General features: G+C 44.4%; 1 protein-coding gene across 1 annotated transcript in view; it reads left to right on the forward strand.

The window, feature by feature from the left end:
• LOC122940644 (teneurin-4-like) overlaps positions 1-21,225 on the forward strand; it is a 237,218-nt gene that overhangs the window by 66,977 nt on the left and 149,016 nt on the right. Inside the window, exon 2 of the mRNA XM_044297325.1 lies at positions 11,718-12,009. Within this exon, the coding sequence (XP_044153260.1) occupies positions 11,787-12,009 (223 nt within the window). The 5' untranslated portion in view covers positions 11,718-11,786. The remainder of the gene's footprint in view (positions 1-11,717; positions 12,010-21,225) is intronic.

Here is a 21,225-nt window from a genome sequence, read left to right on the forward strand (position 1 = left end):
AGATCAAGAAGCCCACCTTTGATCTCTCAGTAGGAAAGGCATGTGGCAGCAACTCGAAATAAATGCCCACCTGGTTAAGGAAACCTCGGCACTGAGTTGGCTCTCCCCCAAAGCGCTGTGGAAGGGGGGCAGAACCGGTCATACCCCGAGACACCGCAGGCGCAGCAACAGGTGTCGGGGTAGACTCTGGCGCAACAACCGGAGTGGCAGTAGGAGCGGGCCCAGGAGCGACAACCGACCCATCGGCAACGGAAGCGAAATGAGCCGTGCGTTCAAGCAGGGTTTGCAACGCCACAGCGAACCGACCCAACAGGTGATCCTGCTGATCAAGTCTGGCAACCAGCGTAGGTAGCGAGGATGGCCCTGTACCGTCAAAATTCATGGCTTGGTCCTAATGTCATGGAACCATGAACCAGACGTGCAACAGAGATAAGTGGAAATAGAAGGCTTTATTGAAAAGCAAGCTGTAAGCAAAAGTCCAAACGGATGGCTAACCCGAAGCAGGGTCTTGCGTAGACAGAGGTCAGGAACCAGAAGGGTAGTCAGACGAAGCCTGGATCAGGAACCAGCAGGGTAGTCAGACGAAGCCAGGATCAGGAACCAGCAGGGTAGTCAGACGAAGCCAGGATCAGGAACCAGCAGGGTAGTCAGACGAAGCCAGGATCAGGAACCAATGGGGTAGTCAGGCGAGGCCAGGATCAGGAACCAGAGGCAGCAGCAGTCTTAGAAGCATGTGAACACAGGAGGACCAAGCAAGGAACTGAAGCCACAGACCTCCTATATATATGAGCTAGGCATCCAGCTCCTCCCAGTGGGAAGGAGAAGCCGCAGGGTGGGAGGCTACAAGAAACCCAGAAACCAAGATGGCCGCCAGCACATGTCAAACGAAGGAGAACAGTGAGAAGGTAAGACCATGACAAGCTGGAGCTGTTAGAACAGCAGAGTTGAATAGCTCAGGTGCAGCAGGGGTAACAAGCTGAACAGCAGACAGAGGAGTGGTCGACAATCCGAATCATGCACTTGAGAGCAGCGAGGTACGGGAGGATCAGGCAGAGACGAGGTCAGGATACAGGCTAAGGTCGGAAGCAGGATATCCACACAGGAACAACAAGCTGAAAACTACAATATTGCTCAGGCATCACAGGAAGGGGGAAGCATCCTTATAAAGGTGGTGCCTGGCAGGGATTCGAGAGAAGGCGGAATCAGGGGCGTGCACGAACCCTTAAAGGAACAGGACACGTGCGGCTCCTACAAGGTGCAACTGAAGCTGATGCCGCCCGCAGCATTGCAGGAAAGCGGGTCCGGAGTCTGCAGCGGAGAAGAGGAGCCTTGTGTGCAGTCGACTGAGGTACATAGCGGGATGCGCTGCACGCTGGCGGCTGCCAGCTGCCATTATTACAACTCTTTTACGTCAGACCAGGAGTAGACGGGCTCCTTATCTCTGCTCTCTGACCTCCTAAACCCTCATTATAGCTCAGTTCTTATCTTAAATAAGTGTTAATGACCTCTCAGTACTTTAGAGATAAAGTTTATTAGATGACCGCACAAAGTGAAAGTACCAGTCACACAGCTAGAAAAATTACCCTTTGTGACAGAACAGCTCAATATTTTTTATAAAGACCAATTAAACAAATGATTTTTAGCCAAAAATTAATAACTTGCAATCAGAAAAAAAAATTGCCTCCGAAGGTGTACGGTAAAGCTTTTGGGTGCTGACTAATTTTCTAAAATATCCTTGTGGGAATTTTATGATACAGAGTTCCAAATCCCCTGCATAGACATAGAGATAAATGATAAAATTCAACTACTTGCAGCCTCCACTAGAGGGGGCTCACTATCTACAGTTTTTTTTTTATTTTATTTAAATCAATGTGTGCTATAAGCTTCTAAGCCCCCTCTAGTGGTGACTGGAGGCAGCAAAATTTTGTTATTTACCTCCATGGTTATGCATGGGATTTGAATCATTTTGGAACTATTTACAGTCAAAAGGTGACAAGGTGAGGACAGTCACTTGATCAAATCCTTGTATAATAACAATTAACTGCTACTTTCCCCATTTCAAGATCACTGTTTGCTGTCAGTGAATGGAGACTAAAAACCAACCTTGATTTTGTTACACTGTATCATTATAGGTGTGAACCATTAACACAGCCTAGTTGTTTGCTGCTACTGTGTTTAGCTTGCATAGGATTTCTTGTACCGATACATTTTAACAAACCCTCAGCTGTACACAGTTCAGATGAATTTCCTGAAGCACTCAGTCTTCTAAGATCTGATCTTTAAGTGGAGTGATGGCGGCTGCCATGTTGTTTGCTAAATCAACATTGCAGAATCTTATCATGTGACTGGAGTTTCAGGTTTCATAGATATAGCATTTAAAGGAGTTTTCCAGGTTGTCTGTTTTGATGGATAGGTCATCAATATCAGATTGGTGGGTGTCCGAATACCAGCACTTCCATCGATCAGCTGTTTGTGCCGTGGTCTCTTTGCGGCTTACCAACCACAGTGCCGTACATTGCATAGTGGCTGTGCTAGGTATTGCAATTTAGCCCCATTCACTGAGCTGCACCCAGGCCATGTGATCGATGAATGTGTCGTTACAAGCCTAGAAAGAGTCCGCCGTGGTCTGTTTTCTTCAAACAGCTGATCGGTGGGGAGGCCGGGAGTCAGACCCCCAGCAATCAAATATTGATGACCTACCCTGAGGATAGGCCAACAACATTGAAATCTCGGAAAACCTCTTTAAAGGGTGTCCCCAGCTTTGAACAGCATTTACGCTTTTGGATCTAACGTTCTGTGCTGATTAATTTCCTAATATATCTTTATACGATCTTGGAGCTCGATTTTCTGGATACAGAGTTCCAAATCCTCTGCATAGGCATAGACGTAAGCAAAAAAATTCTACTACCTGCAGCCACCACTAGAGGGAGCTCACTACTTACTGACTTATTATTTAAATCAATGTATGCTATAAGCGCCAAAGCTCCCTCTAGTGGTGACTGGAGGCAGCAACCTTTTATCAGTTACCTGCGCAGCTTTGCAGGTGATGTAATCAGCAACAAATGTTTGGAACTGTTTACAACACAGTGAGGACATTTACTTGTCAAGCTGTCATATAATAAAGTGGTCGTCTATTTTCCCCATTCCAAAGTCACCGTTTGCTGTCGGTGAATAGAAACAGTCAATAAAGGGGCTAAAAACGAAACCTGATTTTACTTGTTACAATGCATCCCTATAGGGATGTCCTGCTGCTGTGTTTAGCACGCATAGAATTGCTTATACTGATGCATTGTAACAAACCCTCAGCTGTGCCATTCTTATAAAACCCCTTTAATGTCATACCAATACAGATATTCACCTGGGTTTGCATTTTTCATCTCTCACAGGATATAGCTGATGATTTGTCTCCATAAGTTGAAGCGTCTCGGTTTTTACGATTACACATGACTATTGCTTTATATTAATGTACAAATGATTGCGCTGCCGCTTCCACTGGGAACCAGCGGGCTATCTGTCAGCAGAGTAATGACGGCCGTCTCCAGAGCACAGCATGGCTGCAGAATGGTGTCCTCCCTGTGTCTATGGGGGTCAGATTCTGCATGGCCAGGACTTCGAATGGACACATGGTGCACAGTTATACCGCAGCGGGGGCCATACTGGCTATAATATCAATATAATATATCAAAGCGATATCGTCTTTATTAAAGAGAGTCCCAAATACTGTGGAGAGAAGTGACAATATGGAGGGGATGACAACATACCTCCCTACTTTTTGGATGTTCAATGAGGGACACTTATGGTTAATTTTTCCTGCATATTTGTACACTTCAATATTTTTCTCGTACGAAAAAGTGCAAAATGATGTGATTAGAAAAATTTCGAAAATTCTAATTGCATCAAATAATGAAATAATATACACGGTGGGTTCTAATGTGCACATAGGAACCAGACAAACACTTTCTGGATTAATATTGTAATCGTAATAATGAAAATCTATAAGAGGGACCTTTATGGAGCAAAGAGGGACAGGGGGACTTGGGTCAAAAATAGGGACTGTCCCTCCAAAAGAGGGACACTTGGGAGGTCTGTGACAATGGGGGATGACCTGCAAAATTACTGGGTGCTAATAATAATGAACTGACACTTGGGGTACAGGATAATGACACTGACACTTGGGGTACAGGATAATGACACTGACACTTGGGGTGCAGGATGATGACACTGACACTCGGGGTACAGGATAATGACACTGACACTTGGGGTACAGGATAATGACAGTGACACTTGGGGTACAGGACAATGACACTGACACTCGGGGTACAGGATAATGACAGTGACACTTGGGGTACAGGACAATGACACTGACACTCGGGGTACAGGATAATGACAGTGACACTTGGGGTACAGGATAATGACACTGACACTCGGGGTACAGGATAATGACACTGACACTTGGGGTACAGGATAATGGCACTGACACTTGGGGTACAGGATGATGGCACTGACACTTGGGGTACAGGATGATGACACTGACACTCGGGGTACAGGATAATGACACTGACACTCGGGGTACAGGATGATGGCACTGACACTTGGGGTACAGGATGATGGCACTGACACTTGGGGTACAGGATGATGGCACTGACACTTGGGGTACAGGATAATGACAGTGACACTTGGGGTACAGGATGATGACACTGACACTTGGGGTACAGGATGATGACACTGACACTCGGGGTACAGGATGATGACACTGACACTTGGGGTACAGGATGATGACACTGACACTTGGGGTACAGGATGATGGCACTGACACTTGGGGTACAGGATGATGGCACTGACACTTGGGGTACAGGATGATGACACTGACACTCGGGGTACAGGATGATGACACTGACACTTGGGGTACAGGATGATGACACTGACACTTGGGGTACAGGATAATGACACTGACACTTGGGGACAGGATAATGACACTGACACTCGGGGTACAGGATGATGGCACTGACACTCGGGGTACAGGATGATGGCACTGACACTTGGGGTACAGGATAATGACGCTGACACTTGGGGTACAGGATGATGACACTGACACTTGGGGTACAGGATAATGACACTGACACTCGGGGTACAGGATGATGGCACTGACACTTGGGGTACAGGATGATGACACTGACACTCGGGGTACAGGATGATGACACTGACACTTGGGGTACAGGATGATGACACTGACACTCGGGGTACAGGATAATGGCAGTGACACTTGGGGTACAGGATGATGACACTGACACTTGGGGTACAGGATGATGACACTGACACTTGGGGTACAGGATGATGATACAGTGGCACTTGGGGTACAGGATGATGGCACTGACACTTGGGGTACAGGATAATGACACTGACACTTGGGGTACAGGATGATGATACACTGACACTTGGGGTACAGGATAATGATACAGTGACACTCGGGGTACAGGATAATGACACTGACACTTGGGGTACAGGATGATGATACAGTGGCACTTGGGGTACAGGATGATGGCACTGGCACTTGGGGTACAGGATAATGACACTGACACTTGGGGTACAGGATAATGACACTGACACTTGGGGTACAGGATGATGGCACTGGCACTTGGGGTACAGGATGATGGCACTGGCACTTGGGGTACAGGATGATGGCACTGGCACTTGGGGTACAGGATAGTGACACTGACACTTGGGGTACAGGATGATGACACTTGGGGTACAGGATGATGGCACTGGCACTTGGGGTACAGGATGGTGGCACTGGCACTTGGGGTACAGGATGATGGCGCTGGCACTTGCTCTGTACCCCAGTAAGCGGTGTTTCTCTGCGATGCGCTCCCCTGTTTTCCTCCTATCACTGGCCGCTGCTCACAATGCGCTTAATCATTAATCTTATTAACACAGATGTGAGAAATTAGGGAGATTTACGAGCGCTGGGCTGGAAAATCATATTTTATGTGAGCGTTCCGGATTTGATCAGTAGGAATCATTGATGTGCAATTTACCAGTGAGACCCATCTGCAAAACCAGGACAAAACACAGCATTAAGATAATCAGTCAAGAAAATCCGATTAGTTTAGGCAAGAAGGGATTTGTTAGGCAATGGGGTTTTGGATTTGTGGAAATGTTGGTGGGTGATACTATAAATACAATAGGTCTTTATACATGTGCAGTACATCCCTCTATATAAGATTTCATAGATAATTATCATATACTGATTCTGAGTTACAGTGAGGAAAATAAGTATTTGAACACCCTGCGATTTTGCGAGTTCTCCCACTTAGAAATCATGGAGGGGTCTGAAATGCACATTGTAGGTGCATTCCCTCTCTGAGAGACAGAATATAAAAAACAAATTCAGGAAATCACATTGTATGATTTTTAAAGAATGTATTTGTCTTGCACTGCTGAACATAAGTATTTGAACACCTGAGAAACAGCAAGAATTCTGGCTCTCAAAGACCTGTTACTGTGCCTTTAAAAAGTCCACCTCTACTCCACTCATTGATCTAACCTTGTAGCACCTGTCTGAGCTCTTTAAAGACACCTGTCCACCCCACAGTCAGTCAGAGGCCAACTTCTACCATGGGCAAGACCAAAGAGCTGTCAAAAGACACCAGAGGCAAAATTGTGGACCTCCACAAGGCTGGAAAGGACTACGGGGCAATTGCCAAGCAGCTTGGTTAGATCAACTGTTGGAGCAATTATTAGAAAATGGAAGGGGCTAAAGACGACTGTCAGTCTCCCTCGGACTGGGACTCCATGCAAGATCTCACCTCGTGGGGTATCACTGATGATAAGAAAGGTGAGGAATCAGCCTAGAACTACAAGAGAGGAGCTGGTCAATGACATGAAGAGAGCTGGGACCACAGTTTTAAAGGTCACTGTCAGTAGAACACTACTCCGTCATGGTTTCAGATCATACATTGCACGGAAGGTTCCCCTGCTCAAGTTATCACATGTCCAGGCCCGTCTGAAGTTTGCCAATGACCATCTGGATGATCCAGAGGAGGCTTGGGAAAAAGTCATGTGGTCAGATGAGACCAAAGTAGAACTTTTTGGTCTACACTTCACTCATCGTGTTTGGAGGAAAAAGAAGGATGAGTTGCATCCCAAGAACACCATCCCTACTGTGAAGCATGGGGTGGTAACATCATGCTTTGGGGGGCTTTTCTGCGAAGGGGACAGGATGACTGCACTGTATTAAGGAGAGAATGAGATTTTGAGCAACAACCTCCTTCCCTCAGTCAGAGCATTGAAGATGGGTTGGGTCGGGTCGTGGCTGGGTCTTCCAACATGACAACCAGAAGCACACAGCCAGGATAACCAAGGAATGGCTCCGTAAGAAGCATATCAAGGTTCTGGAGTGGCCTAGCCAGTCTCCAGACCTAAATCCAATAGAACATCTTTGGAGGGAGCTGAAACTCTGTGTTGCTCAGCGACAGCCCCGAAACCTGACAGATCTAGAGGAGGTCTGTGTGGTGGAGTCGGCCAAAATCCCTGCTGCAGTGTGTGCAAACCTGGTCAAGAACTACAGAAAATGTTTGACCTCTGTAATTGCAAACAAAGGCTTCTGGACCAAATATTAACATGGATTTTATCAGGTGTTCAAATACTTATGTTCAGCAGTGCAAGACAAATACATTTTTTTAAAATCATACAATGTGATTTTCAGATTTTTTTTTTAATTCTGTCTCTCAGTGGGAATGCACCTACAATGTGAATTTCAGACCCCTCCATGATTTCTAAGTGGGAAGGGGGGAACTTGCAAAATCGCAGGGTGTTCAAATACTTCTGTTCCTCACTGTATATATTATGTTTCAGAGCTGCACTCACTATTCTGCTGGTGAAGTCACTGTGTGCATAAATTACTTATCCTGTACTGATCCTGAGTTACATCCTGTATTATACTCCAGAACGGCACTCACTATTCTGCTGGTGCAGTCACTGTGTACATACATTACATTACTTATCCTGTACTGATCCTGAGTTACATCCTGTATTATACTCCAGAGCTGCACTCACTATTCTGCTGGTGCAGTCACTGTGTACATACATTACATTACTTATCCTGTACTGATCCTGAGTTACATCCTGTGTTATACTCCAGAGCTGCACTCACTATTCTGCTGGTGCAGTCACTGTGTACATACATTACATTACTTATCCTGTACTGATCCTGAGTTACATCCTGTATTATACTCCAGAGCTGCACTCACTATTCTGATTGTGGATCTGATCAGTACCTTGCAGTGCCGTTCTCACCTTTCTTTGCTTTAGCGCTATCTCTCAGGTTCTCTATCCACCACCACAGTTAGATTCATGCAACAAGGGATGCTGCCAAAGAAACCCCTTTTTCAGGGGCCGTATAGTCGCCACATAGAATGACTCTATGCTGGATTCACCGTTAACAGTTCTTTCAATTATTGAAAGCTCCCTGCATCTTTTTTTCACAATAGAGAGGGTTGCTGAAGGCACTGTGCAGTCCTGACCCAAATGCGTCAATTTTGTCTTGGCTGCCCATAAAAGAAAACAATGATTATTTTTCGGGCGAGTCATTTTGTGGCTCCGAGCATGCATTACCTACACGAAAATGCAGTTTTCCTAATAAAATGGCCTCATGGCTGGCGGCCAGGTGCAAGTTCTATTTATTTGACGCGTTTCGTTCCATCCATCTTTTCGTCTGGAAAAATTTCTAACCTCACAGAAGTTAAATGATGTGTGATCCAGCTGGAATTACTGTTTATTATAACATGGGCTACTTAGCAGAGATTCAATTGGCTTTTCAAGTATGTTTAGGAAATAAGGAAGTGTTTTATTATGTGTGCGTGCAGATTGAAGGGCCACTTTCTATTGCTTTTCGTTTTTTTCGCTTTTTGTGTGTGTGCCCTTTTAGGTAATAAGAGGCTGTCAGTAAAGCGCTGTTTGTTCTCGTCTAATATCAGGCTGTTCACACTTGGTTAATATTTATACACGCACTTTTTTAGTTTTTGATTTTACAAATTGCCTTTTCATTTATTTTTACTATTCGACCTTCATGAAAACAAAGAGTTTTTTATTTACATGGTGCTTCTGATAGAAAGTATTTTCTTATTAATTTTGTTTCCTGCAAGGAACTGAAGCCAGAAGCTCTACCGTAACTAAATGACTATTTAACAAGAGAGTATCGTGTATTGCGAATGTGTGAATTGATCTTGTTGGCGCCTAAATGTACAATAATAAGTCAACTTCTTACGAGGGAATAGTGTGGCTGGAATTTTTTTGTATTTAGGATTTAAAGGAATATTTCCCACCATACACTTTTATGGCTTTCAATGATGCAAAAAGTCTGATATGTTATGGATTTGTTCCTTCGAACCACTGGAACCCAAAATCAGGGGTGCATGATCTTAGTCCTTGCTCTCTCCTTGATTCTTGCTCCTTTATGTCTTAATTTAGAATGGTCATGCCGAGTGCCCCTCTTTTTAGGATTGATGGTCCCAATGGTTGGCTTTTGCAGCTTAAAGGCTATGTACACCTTTGGGGTGTACTCATTTTGAGCTAAAAATCATGTTTTACAACTGATCGTTATTAAAAAAATATGGAGCCCTTTTTTCTGTACACAGCTGAGATGCTCTAGTAGCAGCCTCTGGATTTTCTCTCTTTTTCGTCAGTTGGGGAGCTGACAGGCTCCTTATCTCTGCTCTCTGACATTATAAAAACTCATTATAGCATAGTTATTATCTTAATAAGTGTTTATGACCTCTTAGTAGTTTAGAGATAAGGCTTATTAGATGACCCAAAGCGAAAGTACTAGTCACACACTTAGAAAAACAACCCTTTGTGAGAGAAAGGCTCAGTATTTTTCAAAAAATACCAATTGAAAATATGATTTTTAGCCTAAAATGATGGAAATGCAATCATAAAAAAAATTGCCTCCAAAGGTGTACATAGCCTTTAAAGAAAAAGTATAATAGTTTATATAGAAACACAATTTCATGGTGTTCGATGTAGATCAGTGTCACCTTGGTTTCCAGGACTTTAGTTAGGATTCCCACTGGTATGTTCCTCTATGTTTTCTGCTGGAAAGTACCCATCTGATCCAAGTAGTCCTAACACAATGGAAGCATGGTTGCCCTTGAGAAAATAGGCATCCTGGAATAATCCAGAGATGGTTAGTGATTCCTTACAGGAACATCCATTAGAACAATCCATGTTTGAATATTTTGTGCTAAAAGTAAGACGTTCCCTTCTAACATGTGTTCTTTGTCAGCTGGACCAGTATCGATGCCATTAATCTTAATGAAATGACAGCAATATACAACACACCCGAATGTCAGCATTTCTTACCGAGTGTATAATTATTATTAATGGCGCTAACATCATATGGAAGGAACAGCACATATGTTTCCAAGGTGTATGAGATTATGGATGAAAACTAATCACGTTAAGGGCATACAATTAGCATGTTGTGTGCATGCTCCGATAGGATTCATTAGCTGCCCTGGAAAGTCACAGGTTTATGCAAAAAATTAGCCAATAATGGGCACAACTAAAAATTACTTGGCCCAATAGCAAACTCTGCTGCCCCTTGAGTATTTACCAGCTCCATATGAAAGTAAGTATGAAGGCGCACTTGACTGCCAAGTTATGGTTAAAAAGAAAGGAGTCTTCTAAGTGATTACGATCATCAGGCTTCTGGGTTTCAGATATAAAGTGCTGTGACATGTGCCTCCAAAGATATACCATGTACCGAATATATTGTGCACCCCAAAACAAATTCAACCTCAAAACCCAAGCTTAATCCAGAGACCAAAGCCTCAAATAAATTCATACTCAAGAACAGAGGCCAAAATGAATGCAGATACTAGATTAGACCTCTAAATTAATCCAGACCATTCCCCAAAAAATTTGTTTTGACCCTAGACCAGACCTGTCCAGTTACTTAGCACTCCTTGATTCCAGTCCTCTTCATTTCAAGGAGGCACCACACACACAGGGTCCTGACTCCGACCAATATCAGGAATTGCGTGTCTCATTGTCATGCCCCTTTGTGCATTAGTTTAAGGGCTTGTTTACACGGCATGTTTTTGACGCTGATACTGTCATGGAAACAGAATAGAAAAATGTCTCAAATCTGCCTCTCATTTGGTAGCATCAATTACTCTTTTCTCAGGTGTCCTGCCCTATTTTACTGCCTTTTCCACATCAGAAGCAGCACTAAGACCATGGTGGGTTGCCAAACTCTGTTCAGCCTCATAGAATTGGGCAGAATTAGGCAGAATCCATGGCAGAAACCCAAAACTCAGCCTTGGCTTTCTGACACTCGGTCCACAGGCAAAATACTGGTTGGATTTTTTTTTGTGAGCATCTTGCCAATGTGAAAGATTGCCTAGATTTGGTGAAAGAAACTGGCTACTATCTAATGGCTAAAATCCAATCAATAATGTCTGATGCCTTGCCCTCTTGAGCCTTCAAGACTTTTACCATGTGACGACACAGACCAGGGATTTAGTAGACACTATTAAGAATCTAAAATGGTAACACAAATAGAACTGGTGATGTTCTAGCCTCATGGATCCGGTTGTCTTGGTCTCTGCTATTGTGTTGGTTTTATCTTGGGGTAGTTGGTGATAGTTCATGAGGTAATTGATTCTTGTGTTGTTTTTTTCCAGTTTGGACTAAGTATGTTTCTATCTTCTTCACAGTAAGACCTCCGGTTCCTCTCTCCCCTTCCCAGAACAATTCTGTTCAATGTTGAGGAGAAGCACCGTGCCATGGATGTGAAAGAGAGGAAACCTTACCGATCCTTGACCAGGCGGTGTGACACAGACCGTCGATATACCAGCTCCTCGGCTGACAGTGATGAAAGCAAAATACAACCCAAGTCTTACAGCTCCAGCGAGACGTTGAAAGCTTACGACCAAGACTCAAGGCTGTCCTACAGCAATCGAGTGAAGGAAATGGTCCATCAGGAGGTCGATGAGTTTTGTCGAACTGGTGAGTGCCACAATAAATACTTGTACTAAATATTTATGAACGTATACTATTTTCACTAAATCAGACCAGAGGAAGTCATGGCAGTACCTTCTCATTGATATCCATGCATGAGACCATGATGATTTTGGGGTCACCACAGGCAGAGAAAGAGATAGCTGGTAGGATATATATATTCCTTGGGAACTCAGGAGTGCCAATGAGCCTTTCTGACTTGGTCAGGGTATTTAGATTTAGGGCAAGGGCCACATACCGAATCTTTGCCCCAGCTCAAGGAAAGCCTTATTACATATCTGGTGGCACATTCAGACTTCTGCTAGACCTACATGTCTTCTCATTGTGTTTCGGGTTTTTGGATCCTGGATCATTAAGAGCTGCATACTATAAATATGTTCCCAAGTAATACTGCCATACACCCCCAAAGTAATATAGCCATAAACAATCCAGGTAACAGTGGCATAAAAAATAGTACCTTGCTGTGCCCAAAAAACAGTGCCTAAGTAAAATAACCTTCCAATCCCCTCTTAAGGTGGTTTAACCAACTACAGGATAGGGGAGAAGTAATTGATCTGACCTTTGGATCCCCCACCAATCCTGAGAACAGGTTCCCATTACCCCATCCAGATGGAATGACAGGTTGAGCATGACCTTGGTCATTACATTCATTCACTCTGCCGGTGATAGCCAAGTACAGCATTTCCAACAGTCCCACAGAGCATTAATGGTGCAGCTGGGCACATGCAGGTGATCGAAACCCCCATTCTTGAGATCGGTGGGGGTGCCAATGGTCAGATGCCCACCGATCCGTTAGTTATCCCCGTCAGCGCTTCAGTGGCGCACATGACCATGTCCATACCGTCCGGAAGTAAAAAAGCTGGAGAACGGAAGATGGTGGAAAGAAACCCAGGATGCATAACCAGGCGTGGGGTTGGGGGAAGGGGGTTGGAGCAGGTAATTATGAATTCTTCATAAGATGATCCAGTGAAAGGGCTGCTTTATTCCGAAAACTGCACCACATCTGCCCATGGGTTGTTTCTGAAGCTCAGCTCCATTGATGTGAATGGGATTGAGCTGTAATACCGCACACAACCTGTGGACAGGTGTGGCACTGTAATTGGAAGAAAGCAGCCATCTTTATCTAGTCCAGGACAACCCCTTCAATGCTTATTGCTGATTGGCTGAAGTTAAAGGAGTTGCGTCATCTGAGACATTGGTGGCATATCACTGGATATGCCACCAATGTCAGACAGGAGCAGGTCCCACCTCTTGGATCCGCACCTATCTCTAGAAGAGAGCACACTGTATACGTGTGGGGTGTTCTCCATTCACTTCTATAGGAGTTGGGAAAATAGCAGCGTGAGCACCATCGACTATTTCCAGAACTCCCATAGAAATGAATGGACAGCGCTCCGCACGGGCACCTCTCCATTCACCTCTATGGGGGCTTATTGCGCTCATACCGCTATTTTCACGACTCATTTGGAAATACATGGAGGGGGGCTGCTCTGGAGTGGTACACCCATGTTCACTTTGGGGGTCCCATTCTAGAGATATCTGACATTGGTGGCATATCCCAGCAATATGCCACCAATGTCTCGGATGAGACAACCCCTTTAATATCAAAACTGGTGTCGAGTGAATCGTGGATGGACTTCGATCCAAATTTCAGGATAAATTCATTTGGCCGCGAAGCCGAATTTCCTTGCGCGTTGAGGTAGCGAATCGATTTAACCTTTGCTCGTGACGGGCCGGCAGCCGCCATCTTGCTTGAAGATCTCGCACGAAATCCCGTGTGCGGTGGCGTATGACATTATTTCAAGCCATGCGAGATTTCGCACCAGATCTTCAAGCAAGATGGCGGCCGGCCGGCCCGTCGCCAGCAATTGGATCAGGTATTGTTTTTTTTTACATTTTACAATCGGTTATTTATATCAGACATGATCGCAGCATCTGAGGGGTACAATGATGGGGGGGGGGGCGCAATCGCTGCTCCCTGTCATGGCACCCACTACATACAAAAAAAAATGCGCTTTGTGATAAAGTAATTCGTCACAAAGCTAATTTTTTTGTAAAATTCGGCGAAGCAGCCAAATAGACTTTTCCAATAATTTGGATTTAAAGTGACAGTACTAATATATATATATATAGATATATATATACCGGTATAAATATATATATATATATATACACTGTATATAGAGTTACAGTTCTTAGAAGCTCCAGCTCATAAGAAGCCGTATCGTAATTCGTGAGAAGCCGTATTGTGCTTGAAATGGCTTTTTCTAGATGAAAACACACTTCACATCTTTAGGGACCGAGCCGGCTGCACACATCCCTTAATGTAATTGCAAATGTCTAATTTAGCAGTAAAGGGCTAATGAATTGCATTTTCCTGAACCTTATTAAGCGCAGTTATTGATAAAACAGATGGGACGGTGTACACAGCAGCTTTGCTGGAGGTAGAAAAAGTCAGGAAGCGTTGCTTTAATCTCTTCTCAGCCATCACGAGCTTGTCGTTACAAATGAGTCAGGTTTAAGTGATTGCATTCGCAACGTACGGCCCGGAGGAGAAGACAAGTGACGAGGCGAGAGGCCTGCAGATCATTCACCCTCCCCTTAAAGGGGTTGTCTCATCATGAACAATGGGGGCAAATCGCTACGATATGCCCCCATTGTCTTATAGGTGCGGGTCCGCACTTATATCGAGAACGGAGCCCCGCAAGTGAAGGAGGGCGCACTGCGCATGCGCAGCCGCCCTACATTCATTTTCTAGGGGGCTGGCGAAAATAGCCGAGCGCTGGCTCGGCTATTTTCGTCGAACCCATAAAAATCGATGGGAGGGGGGGCCGCGCATGCGCGGTACACTCTAATTCACTTCTATGGGGAGCTGGCTTGGTGGTGGCCGGACAGGAGTCCTACTGCCACCACCTTGCAAGGCTCCATTCTCGATATATAAGACAATGGGACATATCCTAGCGATATGCCCCTGTTGTCCATGATGAGACAACCCCTTTAACCTTTTCAGGACCTATTTTTGAACTTTCATTTTATATTCTTTCCCGGAGCCATAAAAAAAAATTTTTTCATTCACATAGCCGTATGAGGTATTTTTAATTTATTTTTTTTTGCGGGACAAGTTGTACATTTTTGAATGGCATCATTTACTATTGCATACAATGTAATGGTACATAATCTGGAAAAAAATTCCAAATGGGGGGGTGAATCGGGAAGAAAAACAATTCTAACAGTTTTTTGTTTTTTTTTTACGTCATTCCCTATGCAGTAAAACTGAGTTCATTCTCTGGTTCAGTACAATTGCGTGATGCTACATATAGTCTTTTTGTGTGTGTATTTTAATACAGAAAAAAAATAACTAAAGAAAAAAATTATTTTTTTCTTTTCATCACCATATTTTGACTTCTAAAACTTTTTTATAGTTATGTCTACAGAGCTGTGTCATTTTTTGCTGGACGATCTGCAGTTTTTATTGATACCATTTGGGAGTGTGTATAACTTTTTTATCTCTTTTTATAATTTTGGTCATTTAGATTTTTTTTTCGTTATGCAGTTCTCCTGATGGGATGAATATTTTTAGATTTTAATAGTACACAGCGATGCCCATGATGTTAAATTTTTTTATTATTTACTTATATATTATTATTATTATTTTATTTGAATTTTTATATTTTTTTAACTTTTTTAAGGCACCCTAGATAACTATACCATGCAATCACTAGATTGCAACTTGTATTTTGTAATAGATATCTATGCATTACAAAATACAGAATTCAGTTTGTTTCAATGCAGTGCTGCCACCTGCAGGCCAGTATTGGAATATAGTAGTAATAGGCCTGGAAGCCTTGAACAGGCTCAGAACAATTACTAGTATAGGATGCCTTCCCCTGATCTTAGCCAGGTCGGGTAGTGCACGGCTCCCAGTTTCAGTGTTCCCAGCTCACATTGGACCACGGCACTTGAGGGGTTAAATGGCTGTGATTGGCACTATAGTCGATCGCAGACATTAGCCTCATCTTTAAAGACGGGACTTTCGCAGTACATCTGAGAAGGAGGTCTGGAAGGATTAAAGAGACCGAAAAGGTTTTTTAAACTCAATATTTATGGAAAACTATTTATTTTGAGAATTTTTGGGGCTTTTTAATTTCAGCAGTACTACACCATTGAAAATCAAATACAAAATATCTAGACTTGTAACAGTCAGCTCAAATGATTATGATTTCCTATATCGATTGGTAGCTGATTCGTTGTTTACTGCTATAAAGTTAAGATGTTATATGAAGGGTAATCCTCATAATACTAATAGTAGATGTAGAATTGGGATGACAGCTCTATTGTTTTCTTGTAGATATAGATAAAGAAGTCCATAGAAGAGCATTACATTGAGTAGTGGAAGGTGTGATGATCTAATGAAGTCACTGGACAGGGGAACTCTCTCTGGTTGCAGTAATGGTCTTACTGAGAGAGTTAATGGGAAATCCAAGACTTAAAGGGGTTATCCTAGTAATGAAAAAAATATATACAGTATAGCACTGTAAATGTGATGGGCAGTAATATATAACTAACCTAAGCAAGTTTTAGGCAAAAAAAATAATATATTTCATAATTTCTCTGGTTCTCTTCTGGCCCTTTGTTTATCTGCAATAACAACAATCTCTGCCCCTCGCCCTGCTCTGTGAAGTGAGTGAATAAAAGTGTTGCCCTGAGAAAAATGTCTGACTGCTGGGAAACTCAGCAGCATGTTGTATGTGTAGAACTACAAGTCCCAGCTTTACAATGACACTGCTGATACACATAGGATCTTTCCCCTACCTGTTCTTGTGCAATGCTCCTGTGCCAAGCATTTGTCTCCTCACTGCCTGCAACTACTCAGTAAAGCCTTCAGCCATGAGTCTATGCTGCTGAAGGGGTTAAGAATCCAGGGAGAGCGCAATAAGCAGCAGCCGGCAGTGCAGGGGGTGTGGCCAGCACAGTGACATCTCCTGTACAGGCACATATCTGCTCTCTCAGGCTTGTGAAGGAAACATCATCAGAGCAGGGAGAGAGGCTGACATCACAGGTCATGTGACCCTCAGTGCAATGTGATAAATCAGCAACTGCAGATAAAGTAAGTGAATTGTAAAGTCCTTACATTTGCTAAGATAGAAACATACAAAGAACAAAAAAATAACTCAGACAACCCCTTTAATAACCCCCCCCCCCCCCATGCCCAGACCCTGACCATACTTAGGGTACTTTCACACTAGCGTTTTTAAGTTTTCCGGTATTGAGAGCCGTCATAGCGGCTCCATACCGGAAAAAAATGCTTCAGTTTTGTCCCCATTCATTGTCAATGGGGACAAAGCTGAACTGAACAGAACGGAGCGCTCCAAAATTAGGGATGAGCGAACCCGGTAAAGTTTAGGTTCGGCGGGTTCGGCCGAACTTCAGGTTAAAGTTCGGGTTCAGGACCCGAATTTGACCCGAACCCGTACCCCATTAAAGTCAATAGGTACCCAAAATTAACTTTATTATTTTCCGTTATAACATGGTTATAATGGAAAATAATAGCATTTTTAAGACAGAATGCTAAATAAAATGGCCATTGAGGGGTTAAAAATAATTAAAAAAAATTGCTCACCCCATCCACTTGATCGAGCAGCCGGTATCCTCTTCTTTCTTCTTTCTGCAGGACCTGCGATGATGTCACTGTGGTGACGTCATCGCAGGTCTTTTTGCAGGTCCTGCAGAAAGAAGAGGATACCGGCTGCTCGATCAAGTGGATGGGGTGAGTTTTTGTTATTATTTTTAACCCTCAATGGCCGTTTTATTTAGCATTCTGTCTTAAGAATGCTATTATTTTACGTTATAACTATGTTATATTGGAAAAAGATAAAATCACCCGAACTTCAGTGAAAAAGTTCGGGTCCGGGTACCCAAAGTCGCAAAATTCGGTACGAAACTGAACTTTGCAGTTTGGCTTCGCTCAACCCTATCCAAAATGCATTCCGTTCCGTTTAGTTGCGTTCCCAGACCGGAGAGCAAACCGCAGCATGTTGTAGTTTGCTTTTCTGTCCTGGGATGCGGAGCAAGATGAATGCAAGTCAATGGGGACGGATCCGTTTTCTCTGACACAATCTCCCACAATAGAAAACGGATCCGTCCCCCATTGACTTTCAATGGAGTTCATGACGGATCCGTCTTGGCCATGTTAAAGATAATACAACCGGATCCGCTCATAACGGATGCAGACGGTTGCATTATCAGTAACGGAAGCGTTTTTGCTGAACCCTGCCGGATCCAGCAAAAACGCCAGTGTGAAAGTAGCCTAACCTGTTCCCGCTGCTGGTTTCCTTCTCAAGTCCTCCACAGCCGTCTCCGCATCTCACTTGCATTCAGATAATATCTGTCACCGGTTGTGGTGGTGATGGGGGGGGAGTTCAGGGTCACCAATAGCCGTGACCTTTTATATGTACATGCGTCACATGTGATGTCACATGTTACACAAGGGGAGCAGGTCACCACTGTGACCATCTATTGGCTGCAGCAGTCATGTAACCCCAACCCCCGCTCCTCTGTGGATAGGGAATAACTTCGGAATACCCCTTTAATAGCACCTGTACATGGAGCAGATATTTGCGCAGCGGAATATGTGGTGGACTTACTGCAGATTTCACCCCCTCCATTGAAAACTGTGAAATATGCTATAAAAATGCATGAAATTAATTTAAGTGAAGAAGAGCAGCGCTGCAGTTACCAGCTCCATCCACTACACAGTTAACAGATCTGTGTAGTACCGGCTTCCGGCGCCAGTGCTGCCCCCCAGGGGTGCACCTAGCCTTTCTGCTGCCTGAGGCGAAAACTGAAATGGTGCCCCCCCCATACCAATTTCTTATTCTAACCTCTCTGCCACAATGAAAGCGCTCATTGCCCATGGCCCTTCCGCTGTCCCCCTCTTGCCCCTACTGGGTGCTGCCTGAGGCGATCGCCTCACCTGGCCTCATTGGTGGTGCACACCTGCTGCCCCCAAACAGCTGATTGGCAGCGATGGCTCCCCCAGCGATCCTGAGGATAGGCCATCATTAGTAAAAACCCTGGACATTCCCTGTAAGGGCTCATTCACACGAACGTGTGAAGCCCGCAATGCACGGGCACCGTCCGTGGGGCATCCACATGGGGATCGTGGACCCATTCACTTGAATGGGTCCGCGATCCCTCCGTTACGTAAAAAGATAGAGCGTGTTCTACCTTTTTGCGGTGCGGAGGCACGGAACGGAAGCACTCCGTAGTGTTCCGTTCCGTGCTTCCGTTCCGCACCTCCGGATTTGCGGACCCATTGAAGTGAATGTGTCTGTCAGCATCCGTGATGCGGAATGCACACGCAACGGTGCCCATGTATTGCGGATCCGCAAATGCGGTCCGCAATACAGCAACGGGCAGCGCGTGGGAACGAGCCCTAACACATGACTGCAGGATCGGACAACACGCCACTGTAGGCATAGCTCTGCATAGGAGCTGCATACGCAGAACGGTAGGAGAGTTTTAACCTAGTAGATTCATTTGTTTTGTCTTTGATACGCTGGAGAAATAAAATGGCTGCAAAAGTCTAGATACCCTTTAATTTTGGAAATTCCCTTCCCAGACTCCTGTTCATCTTGCAGAAGTGAAAACGAGAAAACAAAATGCCCGCGGGGCAGCGGTTATCAAGCCCGTTTACCGCTGTCTAAATCCATTTCCTAAATAACTAAGTCTGTATTAGTTTCTTAGGGGAAAAGGCAAGAAAAGTAGAAGCGCGGGAGCGGGAGCGGGGGCCTGATAGTCTGCGGTATTTATCATCTCCCACTTATTGACGACACTTGATTTTCCGCATTTTAAAAGGCTGCAAGTGGCCCGAGATATGAAAATCAATGCGTGTCACGCTGCCTGCTACAAATACATTTGATTTCCAGTTAATTGTAGCAATGCGCGTCTTCATTATTTATGAGCCGCAGCTCTGGAGGAGATCGCTTTAGTCCAGGAATTGATAAATGCGCTTTGACAGAGAGGGGCCAGCGTCGTGTTAACTCGCTGCTGACAGATCAGCTCTGCTATGTTGTCCTTACACTAATTGGGCAAGACGTGGGTATTACTTGGCAACGCCACAACCTCTTAAAGGCAACCTGACGTAATGAACAAGCTTGACTGTCCGCGCGCAATCCGCTAGACAGCGGGAGGAAGTGAGAAGATTGATGTATAGTTTATTCGAAAAGATTCCGTATCACTTGGAATATATTGAATTTCAATCCCGGACCTGTCGGAGGTTAGGGAGTCCAGTGGGCAGTCCTAATCTGTGATTGACAGCTAAGTCTGTATGCTCCTTCACACAGGGAAGACTGTCAATTATTAAAGGGGTATTCCCACCTGGATAGGATACGACGTGGGCAGCATGGGGGCTCAGTGGTTAGCACTGGTGCCTTGCTGCGCTGGGGTCCTAGGTTTGAAAGTGCCTTGCCGCGCTGGGGTCCTAGGTTCGAATCTGCATGGCGTTTGTGTGTTTGTCTCGGTTTTCTCCCACACTCCAAAGACATACTGAACATAGATTTTAAGCCCCATTGGGGAGACCAAGAAATGATAATATCTGTACAGCGCTGTGGAATATGTCAGCGCTGTATAAGAGAGGAAAACAAACGTGACAAGTCCCACCGCTGGGACCTGTTCTTCTCTCAAGAACGGGACCCCAAAATGAATGGAGAGCAAGCCGCACATGCACACCTCCATTTACTGCTATGGGACTTTTGATAGTAGCTGGCTAATTTTGGAAGTCCAGTAGCAGTCAGTGGGGGGATTACTTAATTTACCGCTACGAGAAGTCCCATAGCAAAGCCTCGCATGCACAATCTGCTCTTCGTTCACTGTGGGGTACCAGAGATGGGACCTGCACCTATTGTACATTTATAGTATATCCTATCAATATACAGTACCATCAAAATCCCAGATGGGAACACTCGTTTAAAGAGATTTTCCAGGACATAAAGGGGTTCTCTCACTTCAGCAAGTGGCATGTATTATGTAGAGAAAGTTAATACAAGCCACTTACTAATGAATTGTGATTGTCCATATTGCCTCCTTTGCTGGCTGGATTCATTTTTCCATCACGTTATACACTGCTTGTTTCCATGGTTATGACCACCCTGCAATCCAGTGACGGCCTCTCTGGTGGTCGGGACTGTGGGAGCGGACGTAGGC

Source organism: Bufo gargarizans, chromosome 6 (assembly GCF_014858855.1).
Source record: "Bufo gargarizans isolate SCDJY-AF-19 chromosome 6, ASM1485885v1, whole genome shotgun sequence".
Lineage (NCBI taxonomy): Eukaryota > Metazoa > Chordata > Amphibia > Anura > Bufonidae > Bufo > Bufo gargarizans.